This window comes from Nerophis ophidion, linkage group LG26 (genome assembly GCF_033978795.1).
Source record: "Nerophis ophidion isolate RoL-2023_Sa linkage group LG26, RoL_Noph_v1.0, whole genome shotgun sequence".
In the NCBI taxonomy this organism is placed as follows: domain Eukaryota; kingdom Metazoa; phylum Chordata; class Actinopteri; order Syngnathiformes; family Syngnathidae; genus Nerophis; species Nerophis ophidion.
Genome location: NC_084636.1, coordinates 18,689,355 through 18,704,353, shown reverse-complemented (window position 1 = coordinate 18,704,353; position 14,999 = coordinate 18,689,355). Strand labels below are relative to the sequence as shown.

Below are 14,999 nucleotides of genomic sequence, written 5' to 3'. Positions count from 1 at the left end.
TTTGCCCTTTTGTGGGTTCTTCCGAGGATGTTGTAGTCGTAATGATTTGTGCAGTCCTTTGAGACATTTGTGATTTGGGGCTATATAAATAAAATAAACATTGATACCCCAATACTTTTCAGATGGAAACATAAATATTGACAAGATGAAGGAAATAGTACAAAGCTTCAATAATTACATTGTAAATATTAGACAAAAATTAGAAGAAAGGATTCCAGACCCAGTTTTAACTGAGGACTTCAAATACAAATGGTTCTAGCCCGGAAAAGTGCGGAGTCCCATCTCCATGTTGAGGAGGAAATCTTGCCCCATGTGGAGGAGTTCAAGTGTAATAGTGTGATGTTGTTGCGCTATACTATGAACGAGACAGGGTGTTATGTTTTATTTTGAAGTATTGGTTTTATTTTGAAGAATCAGATGTCCGGTGCGGGAAGTGTCTTTGCTGTTTTTTCGGTTGTTTTCTTTCCTCTTGCTTCGGACTTTTTAATGAGGAGGTAATAGTTCTTCACTGCTCCGTGTTTCTTCATAGTGTAAATATTCTTCCTAAACTTTCCTAATACTTTAAAAGTTAAAACATTAATGTTGTGGTTATAAGTGATGCGTTGTTTGAAGTAATTTTTTGCACGATTTTGTTAATTAAGGAGTAGAGCGTCGACTGTTTGAATTGTTTGGTTGTATTTACGCATGGTATTTTCACCACACAGGAGCAGATATCAGTCCGCCAGAAAGTTGAGACCTGTGTATGTGTGTTTTGTGTTTCCAACACAGGTATGTGGATTTGTGCATCATTATTATTTTTTTGTGATAAAACGTTTGTTTTAGCAACTTTGTTTTTCGGCATGTAAAAATGCGAAAAACTTTAAGATAACTTTCCTCGCAACCCAGGAAGATGACAGCTATGAGAGGAAAAGGTTTTCCGCCAACACTAGAGAGCCACACACAGAAGTGTCTTGTTCAAGGTAAACACACAACACAACGTCTTATGTTTTGTTTTGGAGAGAACACACAGTAGCTAATACAAATAATAACAGAAATGAACAAAGTCATGAGATGTTTTGACAAAAACAGACTGTCCTTGAATCTCGGTAAAACTAAGATAATGCTATTTGGTAACAGCAGAAGAGAAAATCCAACACAAATATAAAAAATAAGCTGAGTAAACATTGAAAGAGTGGAATAAACCACATTTTGGGTGTAATAATAGATGATAATAGATCAATACAATTTGTCTAAGTCTAAATGTACAGGCATTGATAGCACAATGACTTGAAACATTACATAGTTTACATATTTCACACAGAAATCAGGATTTCTCTGTGATTGTTGGTCTAAAGCTAATGAAGATTTTGGCAAAATGAGGGTAACAACTTATATTTTTGGTCATTCTGTGTATTTTTTTAGTTCAGTTTACTTCAGTTTGTGTATTTATACAGCACATTTCAAAAACAACCCCAGTTGGCCAGTGTTGTACAGACATAAGTAAAGGGGGACATATTGTCACACTTACATCATAACACGGAAGGATGAACAAAATACAGTAGTAATATAAATGTTCAAAGAAGTGCAGAATATATCACCTAAAATATTAAAATGTAACAAATAAATAAAAAAGTATAAAACAATAAATACAAACAACCAATAAATAAATACAACTAGTATATCCTGTCTAACTGGATTTGAATGCCAAGGAGTAAAAATATGTTTTTAGCCTAGATTTAAATTGGCTTAGAGACTAGGAGGACCTAATAGAGCACCTAATGTTTAGTTTTTTGCACAGTAAGGTGCACGTTTTATAGCCGGTTGGTCACTCAACACTGCATTAATGTAGCAGCAGAGTGCATCAAGTATGGCCACAAAATTATACTTTCACAAACTAAAAGCATGTTTTATTGTAAGTTTATGGGCTGGAGTATGTTTACAACTTCATTTCAAATTTATATTTTGGCTGATTTTGTCAAGAAAATGGATAATTTTTTTACATGGGTGAGTTCGCCGTGTATTTCTTGAATCTACGGCTCTTACCTTTGCATGGACTCATTGATTGTTTACAAACTGAGTTCAGAGATGAAGTGAAGTCAGAAAGACCGCGCCACAGCCAGCTTCATAACAACCGGAGCTAACCACTGGAAAGGTGGAGGCAAGTCATCCAGACATGCCCGTGTTTCTCCTTCTTGTACATGTACAGACGCTTGTGGAAATCACAAATGAATACTTTAAGTGAAGGAAACGCGCGATTGCAGCTATTTAGGATACAACACATCTCAGACGGCAAGAGAACTTTTGAATGTCCAGGTCAGCTGTGATTCTACTTATCGAAATACTTTGTCCATTTGTCGAAGGAGAGACAAGGAGAATGCATGCTTACGTGGATGTCATAAAAAAGGTAGCGTGTGCTTTGTATGACATGGCCGACAACTGAAGACTACGGAAACCAGCGAATGCATTCGGATTGGCAAAGCAGACTATATCAGTTATTGTCCGCCATGTACTGTATGTCGCAAACTCAACGTCTAGGTCTAGAGTATATAAAGTCACCAAAAACGAATGGACGATGAAGGTTAAGGGAATTGAGTGAGGAGTGTCCTGATCAGATATCTAGATCCCTAGATTGATTGTTGTAAAATGTTCTTTATCACATTGTTTACTTTTAAATGTCCATTAAAGATTTGATTAATTTATGATGGCTCAGCTGTGGATAATTGTTTATCTTTCGTGTGCATCATCATTAATTTTGTCACAGAAACAAAAAAGATATGGACCTAGATCACCACACCTTTGATCACAGAATCATCACAAGCTTGCTTTGGAACTTTTAGCAGGAAGCGTCATGAAGGTCTGAACTACAATAAGGCCCAGATTCCAAATAATTGAAATACCAAAACACTGGATATTGTTCAGATAAGTTAAATTTAATTTAAGAACTTGCACACAAAGCAGCACGGTGAAACAGGGGTTAGTGCATGTGCCTCACAATATGAAGTTGTGAGTACTGAGTTCAATCCTGGGCTCTGGATCTGTCTGTGTGGAGTTTGCATGTTCTCCCCGTGACTGCGTGTGTTCCCTCCGGATGCTCCGGCTTCCTCCCACCTCCAAAGACTTGCACCTCGGGATAGGTTGATTGGCAACACTAAATTGGCCCTAGTGTGTGAATCTGGATGGATGGAACATGCACACTAAGTCTAAGTCTAAAACACGCAACACGTACAAGGCCGTGTTGCGCCGGCGGACGGAGGGGGTCTTCAGTGCTAGACTGCTTCATCCCAAGTGCAGGACTAATAGACTCAAAAACTCCTTTGTCCCACACGCCATTAGACTGTACAACTCCTCTCTGGGGCGGTGGGTACAAGGATGACAGGGGATGCAAAACAATAACAGTGCAGTGCGTTTTCATAACATGATCAATACTGCCTACTTTCTCTTGTTACAGTCTTATTTTACTGTTGTATTTTTATTCCCATTGTTGCTTTTTATTTTTTATTCTTATTGTAATATTTCTCTATTTTGTTTCCATTTAAACCCCCATTATTTACTTTTTACTTTTTTTTTTAAATTGATCTCAACTCTGTACACTGCTGCTGGAATTTTAATTTTCCTGAAGGAATCAATAAAGTACTATCTATCTATCTATCTATCTATCTATCTATCTATCTATCTATCTATCTATCTATCTATCTATCTATCTATCTATCTATCTATCTATCTATCTATCTATCTATCTATCTATCTATCCATCCATCTATCTATCTATCTATCTATCTATCTAAACGACCATTGTATGTGTGTGGACAAGGATATGGTCAGGCGGGATTTACCCTGGATAACCTTACTGCTTTGATTTAGGCTTAGGCTTAGTGTAGAAGGGGCCTTAGGCAGTAATATAAATGTCAATTGGAAAAACCCCCATGATACACCAGCCATTCCCTCCATTGACTTGTCGGGCAAATATAATTGAGAAATTTTTTAAAGAAATTATAATTTCTTTAAAAAATATCCTTGGTAATATCCTTTTGTTTTGCAATATATTTTGTATTACAATACAAAAATAATTTTACCTTTTCTCTTCAAGTAGTGAGTCCTCTCTCTTCTCACTCGCCTCCTCTTTGTCCTCGACTTTCCCAGGATTTCTGCTGCTCTCTTTGCTGAGCGGGCAACTCGCTAACTCGTGTTTTACTTCTCTAGGAGATGATCCTTGACTTCTGTCACCCCCATTTTGGTAGCTATGTTGCGTCTTCCTGCCTCTAATCCTACCGTGACCTCCCATCTGGGGTGTGAGAGCGTCACCACCATCTCGTGGTCTGAACTTCTTGACCGGCCTGTGCTGACGATCGCCGTTAAACCTGGGACTCTTTCGCTCGCTCATGTTGTTGTGTCTCTCGTCGACGTTCAGTTTCCCATTTTCTGATTTGGGAGGCTCTGGAAGGGGCTCAGAAGGATCATTGGGGCTAACGCTCGAGTGTTCCGGTGCTGACATGGGAGGATCGCGGGTATCACCAGACAGATCCATGGAACCGCCTGAGGCCTGCTTTTTGGGTGGTGAGTCCAGGTGCTTCCCCCCCTCTGGTGGCGTGTTCTGCATAACTTTGCGCTGCAATGACAGCTGCCGCCCGGACTGGGCCGCAGGTAGAGGTCCGTCTTTCTCTTCGCTGGGGTTGCCAAACAAAATCTCCCTGCTAGACATCTGGCGGTGTCTCCTCAGCTGGCTAGTCCTCTGCTCCCACACGGACATGGTCATTCTCTTTCTCCTCTCTCTCCTGGACATAAAAGAGTTAGACGGGTTGAGTGGCGGGAGAGGGTGACCCTCCCTGATGCTGCCTTGCGCCTCCTCCAGGGAACAGGAGTAGGTAGGTCGACTTCGGTGAATGGCTCTCTTTCTGTACAGGTAGGGCCGCCTCCTTCGGCTTCCTCTGTGGAAAGGTGGACAAGACAAAATCCATCAATTCACAATTTATACTTTATACAGATGCTTTAGGCATGTCATTTAAAAGATGTTGACACATATTGGACACATTGGTCTGGTCCAAGTGTAAACATTGTGTTTACAATTACAAAGGGACCTCTAAGGTGGAACATTCCTGAGGTCGTACACATTTTTGGAAAAATGTGCCTTTCGAGCTGCACAAAAAGTAGTTTTGCTTTTTCTTAAGCTTTCTACATTACACGTCACAATTGATGGACCAGCTTCAAACAGGGTGTTAAGAGGAAAAGAAAGAAAGTGAATTTGTGTTCAAAGTAGTGTTGTCGTTAGATCATCATAGAGTTTTGTTGTTGTGCAGTAGCTTCTTTTTACATTTGTGTGACCAGCCTCTTTGCACCACATCATCAACATTAAAGTTAGGATATTTTTTTTAACATTTTACAGTAATTTAAATATTTTTACCCCTGTGAAACACCATTATTAACTGAGACAAAGGAAACAAATGAGGCACATATGTGGCCTTTATCTTTATACAAAACCCTAAACCAGTGAAGTTGTGACATTGTGTAATTCGTAAATAAAAACAGAATACAATGATTTGCCAATCCTTTTCAACTTATATTTAATTGAATCGACTGCAAAGACAAGATATTTAACCCTTTAAGGCTCATGCTGTTTGTCTACATGCTTTTTTATTTCTCTTTGCTATTTGGGCTTATTGGACCCTAATTAGAATAAAAACTAAGAATCATCTTTTGATATGATGTACTTAGTCCATAAGTGACATACGTGTACTTCATGTTTAGTGACATGCTAATTCTTAATTTTACACTTTTTTTTCCAAAGTCCATTGTATGTTATACTCTTCTGACACCACCAGATGTCAGTATAAGTGTACACATAAGCGGCCATAAGACCCCAATTCAGTAGTGTACACAATTTTGGAAATAAGAGCTAAAAGGTGCTGTCCACGCATGTGGCCACGAAACCTTTAGAGATATGTTCGAACTGAGAATGTTTTATGTTTTTGCAAATGATCTTTAACTTAGCATTTAATTACAGGAACACATTGCAAAAAAGTTGGCACAGGGGCATTTTTACCACTGTGTTACATGGCCTTTTCTTTTAACAAACGTTTGGGAACTGAGGAGACCAATTTTTAAGGCTTTTCAGGTGGAATTCTTTCCCATTCTTGCTTGATGTACAGTTTAAGTTGTTCAACAGTCCAGGGTCTCCGTGGTCGTATTTGACGCTTCATAATGCGCCACACATTTTCAATGGGAGACAGGTCTGGACTACAGGCAGGCCACTCTATTACCCGCATTCTTTTACTATGAAGCCATACTGTTGTAACACGTGCAGAATGTGGCTTGGCATCGTCTTGCTGAAATAAGCAGGGGCGTCCATTAAAAAGACGCTGTTTGGGTGGCAAAATATGTTGCTCCAAAACATGTATGTACCTTTCAGAATTAATGGTGCGTCACAGTAGTGAAAGTTACCCATACCTTGGGCACTAATACACCCCCAGATGCTGGCTTTTTAACTTTGCGCCTAGAAAAGTCGAGATGGTTATTTTTTTCTTTGGTCTACTGGATACGAGGTCCCCAGTTTCCAAAAACAATTTGAAAAGCAGACTCTTCAGACCACAGGACACTATTCCATTTTGCGTCAGTCCATTTTAGATGAGCTCGGGCCCAGCGTAGCGTTTCTGGGTGTTGTTGATAAATGGCTTTCGGTTTGCATAGTAGAGTTTCAACTTGCCCTTACAGATGTAGCGACAAACTGTAGTTATTAACAGTGGTTTTGTTAAGTGTTCCTGAGCCCATGTGGTGATATTCTTTACACACTCATGTTGCTTTTTGATGCAGTACCGTCTAAGGCAGTGGTTCTCAACCTTTTTTCAGTAATGTAAACATTTTTTGAATTCAAGTACCCCCTAATCAGAGCAAAGCATTTTTGGTTGAAAAAAAAGAGATAAAGAAGTAAAATACAGGACTCTGTCGTCAGTTTCTGATTTATTAAAGTGTATAACAGTGCAAAATATTGCTCATTTGTAGTAGTCTTTCTTGAACTATTTAAAAAAAAAGATATAAACATAACTAAAAACTTGTTGAAAAATAAACAAGTGATTCAATTATAAATAATGATTTCTACACATAGAAGTAATCATCAATTTAAAGTGCCCTCTTTGGGGATTGTAATAGAGATCCATCTGGATTCATGAACTTAATTCTAAACATTTCTTCACAAAAAAAAGAAATCTTCAACATCAATATTTATGGAACATGTCCACAAAAAATCTAGCTGCCAACAATGAATATTGCATTGTTGCATTTCTTTTCACAGTTTATGAACTTACATTCATATTTTGTTGAAGTATTATTCAATAAATATATTTATAAAAGATTTTTGAATTGTTTCTATTTTTAGAATATTTAAAAAAAATCTCACGTACCCCTTGGCATACCTCCAAGTACCCCCAGGTATAAGCGTACCCCTATTTGAGAACCACTGGTCTAAGGGATCGAACGTCCGTAATGTCATCGCTTACATACGGGATTTCTGCAGATTCTCTGAACCTTTTGATGATATTACGGACCATAGATAGTGAAATCCTTAAGTTCCTTGAGAATTTGCTCATACAAGTGGTGACCCTCGCCCCATCCTTGCTTGTAAATGACGGAGCACTTCATGGAAGCTGCTTTTATACCCAATCAAGGCACCCACATGTTTTCAATTAGCCTGTTCACCTGTGGGATGTTCCAAATAAGTGTTTGATGAGCATACTTCAACTTTCTCAGTCTTTTTTGCCACTTGTTGCAGGCATCAAATTCCAAACGAGGTAATATTTGCATAAAATAACATAGTTTACCAGTTCGAACATTAAGTTGAAAAGGATTTGCAAATCATTGTATTCTGTTTTTATTTACGATTTACACAACGTGCCAGCTTCACTGGTTTTGGGGTTTGTAGTTTAAACTGCTTAATTTGTTGGTACATTTTACAATGAACATAACTAACATGACAGACTTTTTCATTTGCAAGGCAGTTGCATAAATTGAAGTTAGAGATGTCCGATAATATCGGCCTACAAATGCTTTAAAATGTGATATCGAAAATTATCGGTATCGGTTTCAAAATGATCAATATCGGTTTTAAAAAAAAGTAAAAAGTCTGACTTTTTAAAACCCCGCTGTGTACGCGGACGTAGGGAGAAGAACACCTTTGCGTGCCGGCCCAAACACACAATATGTACAGGTTTTCACACACACATGCAACGCATACTTGGTCAACAGCCATACAGGTCACACTGAAGGTGGCCATCTAAACAACTTTAACACTGTTACAAATATGCGCCACACTGTGAACCCACACCAAACAAGAATGACACATATTTTGGGAGAACATCCGCACCGTAACAGAACATAAACACAACAGAACAAATACCCAGAAGACCTTGCAGCACTAACTTTTCCTGGGATACTACAATATACAACCCCCCGCCCCTCGCTACCTCAACTCCATCCCCCGCAACCCTGCCCACCTCAACCCATGTATCTCCCTGAGAGAGCATGTCCCAAATTCAAGCTGCTGTTTTGAGGCATGTTAAAAAAATTATGCACTTTGTGACTTCAATAATAAATATGGTAGTGCCATGTTAGCATTTTTTTTCCATAACTTAAGTTGATTTATTTTGCAAAATCTTGTTACATTGTTTAATGCATCCAGCGGGGCATCACGACGACATTAGGAATAATAATGTGTTAATTCCACGACTGTATATATATCGGTATCGGTTGATATCGGAATCCGTAATTAAGAGTTGGACAATATCGGAATATCAACAAAAACGCCATTATCGGACATCTCTATTTGAAATGTTTTATAATAGCAACAGTTTGACCTGGAACAGATCATTTCTATTTAAATGATTTACTATATGGAGAACTGGAAATCCAAACCATTTTATCAGATTCCTGAAAAAGATTGCGTTCGACCTCAGAAGTTCCAATGTATTTTACCTCAGTAATAATGAAAAATGATGAAAGTAATTAGCAGATGCTATAATCAGATGCTTAACCGGCAACGGCAAGCGTTTATTAAATTCAGTGAAGATGTTTGTTTGGTGACAATCGACCAAGTCGAGAAACAACATGTGTGTGTGCTAGCAAAAAAAGTGAAATGCATAAGAAAATTGAGGCGTGAAATGTGTGATTGTAGACATGAAGAGCATTTTTCTCAAAAGAATGAGGCTGGCGTTTGTGTCGGTGAAGTTCAAGCAGGTGTGAATGACAAAGATTCAGGTTGAAGAGTGACAGGAAGTGAGCAGTACAGTACGTGTTACTTACTGGAGTGTTGGACTCTTGTGTGGTCCGTGTTATCAATGTGCGATTGGTTGAAAACAAGACATTAGTGTTTTTGTGAGCAGAGACAAAACAGACAGGGAGACACACAGAAAAGGGCGCTAGCCTTTTGTAAAGAAACTCTATGGCGTCACATTAGTGCCAAAAATCCAAGCGCATAAAAACTGTTATCGCGCGCTGATTCTTCACTTCGTGCGCGCGCGAGACATCCTTTTACGCGCGTGTGGTGCCTTTTTGCGCACGCGGCGCCTTTTTGCGTGCGCGCGGTGCCTATGTGCGCGCGCGCCCTCTTCGTTTTGGCACTTTGTGGGCGATTATTCTTACACGACCCCTCCTTTCTGATTGGTCGGGTGGAAAAAGCTGAGGGCCAATCAGAAGTATGGCAGGGCGGGTCATCGTCAATATGTATCAAGATAATACAGCTCCTGTCGATAAACAAATTCTAAAAAGTCCAAATTTAGAGGAGTTGTGGAAAATGCCAATTGAATTTGATCTAAAAGTCTTTGAAGAAGGTAATGTCTCATCTGTTGAGAGAACATCACGTAGTTAATGAAGTGTCAAGATCAATATCTCTCTTTTCATACACAAACCAGTTGACAGATGTCAGTCAATGATGGAAATTATATTTTCAAATATGTTTTCTTTCCTCACTTGTCTGTTTTAAAAATATTTTTTATCCAAAATGGATACAATGATGATACAGCAGAGGATTGGGAGAATGTCATGTGGTCAGATGAAACCAAAATATAAATGTTTGGTATAAACTCAACTCGTTGTGTTTGGAGGAATAAGAATACTGAGTTGCATCCCAATAACACCATACCTACTGTGAAGCATGGGAGTGGAAACATCATGCTTTGGGACTGTTTTTCTGCTAAGGGGACAGGACGATTGATCCGTGTTAAGGAAAGAATAAATGGGGCCATTTATCGTGAGATTTTGAGCCAAAACCTCCTTCCATCAGTGAGAACTTTGAATGGTTGACCAAATACTTATTTTCCACCATAATTTACAAATACATTCTTTAAAATTCCTACAATGTGAATTCCTGGATTTTTTTTCCACATTCTGTCTCTCACTTTTGAAGTGTACCTATGATGAAAATTACACACCTTTGTCATCATTTTAAGTGGGAGAACTTGCACAATCGGTGGCTGACTAAATTATTTTTTGCCCCACTGTAGATGTCAAGGAACATCCATCCATCCATTTTCTACCGCTTATTCCCTTTTGGGGTCGCGGGGGGCGCTGGCGCCTATCTCAGCTACAATCGGGCGGAAGGCGGGTATACCCTGGACAAGTCGCCACCTCATCGCAGGGCCAACACAGATAGACAGACCACATTCACACTCACATTCATACACTAGCATGTACTATTTAAATAACCATAACTTGCTCAATTTTCAACCAATTTCCAAACGGTTCGATTTGTTATAAATGTCAGAGTATTGTATGTATATGTATATTTAAATAGTACATGTACCATTGACATCAATAAAATGATCGGGACGAGCTGTCCGAGGTAAGATGGCCGCTACGCTGGAGAAACATGGAGTGTTTATTCATATTTATGATGAAAGGTCCATGGCAGTTCCCTGGGATTAAAAAGAAAGGAAATCACGTTTTCATGGAGCTATCATGGCTGAACAAGTAAGTATTACACTGTTATCTCTCAGATTTAATTTGCCTAATGTTTGGAGCTAGCTGTTTTGGTTGTTTTTTTTAAATACATATTTTTAACTCTGCCATCTATACTGATCTGGGCTGATATCAAATTTTCCATAGTTTGAGTTGTTTGCAGAAACGTAAATACTTTTTATAGTAATATTAAAACTATATTCATTAATTGTAGTGATAACCTGTCATTCATTATTCTACTAAAATAGTAATTGCAATCATAACATCAATAATTAGGCCCATATGCTAATCATGTGGTCCTGATATGAAGTACCCATAGATAAGTGGGTTCGGGTAGACACTGGTGTAAACTTAAAATAGATAGTGGAAAGAAAATTATTAGTCCCACAATGTGGCATACATTCAATATTTACATATACCCTTACAATCACTCCAAACCAGTTCAATAATGTAAATAACTGTGTCTCTCAATTTACCTCTTTTTCAGCCGACATTTTTTTATCCACTTCTTCCTCCGTAAATCTTTATACATATTGACGATGACCCGCCCTGCTATACTTCTGATTGGCCCTGAGCGTTTTTCGCCTGACCAATCAGAAAGGAGGGGCCGTCTAAGCATACCCGCCCCCAAAGTGCCAAAACGAAGACGGCGCGGCGCGCACATAGGAACCGCGCGGACGCAAAAAGGCGCCGCGCGCAAAAACACACTAAGCGCGCGCAAAAGGGTGTCGTGCGCGTGCACGAAGTGGAGAATCAGCGCGCGATAACAGTTTTTATGCGCTTGGATTTTTGGCTCTAATGTGACGTGATAAAACTCTCTCAGAATTATCAATATTTCCACAACACACTTTTTGTGTATGAATGCTGAGAGAAAAAGGATATGAAACACAGACAAAGCCACTTCTACCATTGATTAAAATCCTGGAGTTGTATGAGAAAAATCTGCTTTTGACAAAAATAAAAATGCTTACTTTTCATTCACACAGCTAAAAATATTGATAAATTACTGTATTGACCACTGCATTTTGCCTAAAAGCCTGAAAAAGTCAGGTCATTGTCATCGTCTAGAGCAGTGGTTCTCAACCTTTTTTCAGTGATGTACCCCCTGTGAACATTTTTTTAATTCAAGTATCCCCTAATCAGAGCAAAGCATTTGTGGTTGAAAAAAAGAGATAAAGAAGTAAAATACAGCACTATGTTATCGGTTTCTGATTTATTAAATTGTATAACAGTGCAAAATGTTTCTCATTTGTAGTGGTCTTTCTTGAACTATTTAGAAAAAAAGATAGAAACATAACTAAAAACGTGTTGAACAATAAACAAGTGATTCAATTATAAATAAAGATGTCTACACATAGAAGTAATCATCAACTTAAAGTGCCCTCTTTAAGGATTTTAAAGGAGCTCCATCTGGATTCATGAACTTAATTCCAAACATTTCTTCACAAAAAAAGAAATATTTAACATCAATATTAATGGAACATGTCCACAAAAAATCTAGCTGTCAAACACTGAATATTGCATTGTTGCATTTCTTTTTACAGTTTATGAACTTACATTCATATTTTGTTGATTTATTCAATGAATATATTCATAAAGGATTCTTGAATTGTTGTTATTTTTAGAATATCTAAAAAAAAAATAATTCACCCCTTGGCATACTTTCAAGTACCCCCAGGGGTACGCGTACCCTCATTTGAGAACCACTGGTCTAGAGATGTATACTATACACATAAACCAACAGATGGCACCAATGACTTCTACCCAACCGTGTCAGTCATTATTGGGTTTCCATTACTGTTAAGTTTGCTCTTCTTGCAGAAAATGTTTAACATACTGGAATTTTTCAAACAAACACTTAATAATTGGGGGAAAATAGTAATATTGCTTAGACTTAAATTTGGGTTGTTTTCATTAGTGTGAATGCTTGTCTTGTATCATACAGTACACATGTTGGATATTCTGCGTTGTTGTTGTTATAATTGGGGACAAGTGTTGTAAATTAGCTTTGGCTACAAACACAATGATGCATACATGGGATAACTGTTTCAGGTGTCTAAGTTTCTGTATATGTCCCTATTTCAAATAAACCTTTAAAAATACATATATATTTTAGCCCAGATTTGCACGATATTTACATGAATAAAAGACTAATTGTCAACTCTTTGGTGTGTGTCTCCATAGACATTGACAAACAAGATGGCTCTTGTATCATCCCTGTTAGAAGACATTCACAAACACTGATCAGAGGACATTTTGAGAAGTTAGGTCACAGTTACATGATGAGCACACACACACACAGAAATGAGCTTCTATGCAAACATAAGAATGTTTCTTTCTTTGAAAGGCATCAGGACGCACCACCCCCAAGCAGTGACACATTCTTTAAGGTCATGCTTGGTGAACCCCCCCAAAAAATCCTAGCAGCCTAATAGGAGACATAGTCTCAGAGAACACTGTAGGATTTTCTGTATACAGTACATAAATATTCCTATACACAGCAATCAGACGCATGCAGAAAATGTATCAGCCTGCGACATGCTGCATATTCATATTGTTATATTCTGCTGGCATGCCAGTTTCCTCCAGGTCAGCAGTGCACTGGCTACTGATATGAGATAAGAAAGCCTTGAAGTTCAGAGCATCCTTTATGAATAGTGATGTCAAATTTCTTGCGGTACACCCCCGTGCCGTTCCATTTCAAGATGTTTCATGCTAAAAAATGATCTTGCCACATGCTTATACAACAAAGTTGTACGTGCTTATAGATTCCAGGCAGGCCAAAATCTTGTGCATGCACATGCAGCTCCACCATCTCGCACAATACCCTCCACAAATGAGCAAAATCCATTGGACATCCTAGAAACCTTGCCACTAATGAAAAAAGGTCCTATTACTTTTCCAGATAGAGCACACTGCCTGAAAGCCCTTACTTTTTATTCCACACATCATATACTGTAGCAGGAAGCTTACAAAAATTTGGCCTGAAGGATTTACAGCCGTTTTATGCAGAGTACTTCTGTATTCAATGCCTTCAAACTGTGCACTTTAGTGATGTAGTCTGTAGTGATGCAGCCTCAGAGCTTTTCTTCCAGGGACTCACACATACACCGTGGAGAGATGGAGACGCAACACAAAAGAGCGGCTGCCAAAACAACATCTAAGGTTGGGCAAGTTAGTTACAGTAAAAACAGAGAAACTGATTTTAAAATAATGGTAGTCAATGAAATAGAGTCAGCATGCATGTCCCCAACAAAATATATACCAGGTTTTTTGGACTATGAGGCGCAATTAAAATCCTTTAATTTTCTCAAAAAATCGCGCCTTATAACTTGGTGCACCTAATGTACAGAATAATTCTGGTTGTGCTGACCGACCTCGAAGCAATTTTATTTGGTACACAGTGTGATGATAAGTGTGACCAGTAGATGGCGGTCACACATAAGAGATACATGTAGACTGCAATATGACGCCAGTAAACAACACCAACGTTTTATATGTTCCATTTTAATATAAAGAACATTACACACGCCTAGGGATGCAAAATTCCCGGAATATTCAAAGTTGGAAACTTTCCATGGGAATTAACGGGAATATATGGGAACTAACAGGAATTAATGGGAAATTAATGGGAATAAACATTGAATGCAACATGCTAGATCTGCAGCATGATTATTAGCTAAAACAGCCTGATTTAATAAAAATTTAGTTGAATTTCCACCCTTCACAGTGCATTCCTCCATCACATGTGCAGTGCATTCTTCCATGACATGCACAGATAATTCCCAGCATGCTACACACTATAGCAGGAGTCTTGAGGCCGCACTAGTATTTGAGCCCAAGGACTTCATCCAGTCAGGTAAGTTTTGATGATATTACTGGAGTAAATATATTTGATCTATGGTATTTAAGTTTAATAGAGGTGTAATTGCTTGTTACTGAATGACTGTAGACCACTCCAGCATAATTACAATCATGCTCGCTAGCTAGTTAGCTGGTCCTGTACTTGTTAAATGATTTTGGGGCCAATATCTCTAGCTAGCTAGGTTTATGTACCACCACAGCCTCATAATGAACCGAAA

General features: G+C 38.5%; 1 protein-coding gene across 1 annotated transcript in view; it reads right to left on the bottom strand.

Annotated features, from left to right (window-relative positions):
* LOC133543280 (voltage-dependent R-type calcium channel subunit alpha-1E) overlaps positions 1 to 14,999 on the bottom strand; it is a 257,650-nt gene that overhangs the window by 83,525 nt on the left and 159,126 nt on the right. The window contains exon 20 of the mRNA XM_061887764.1: positions 4,053 to 4,904. Within this exon, the coding sequence (XP_061743748.1) occupies positions 4,053 to 4,904 (852 nt within the window). The remainder of the gene's footprint in view (positions 1 to 4,052; positions 4,905 to 14,999) is intronic.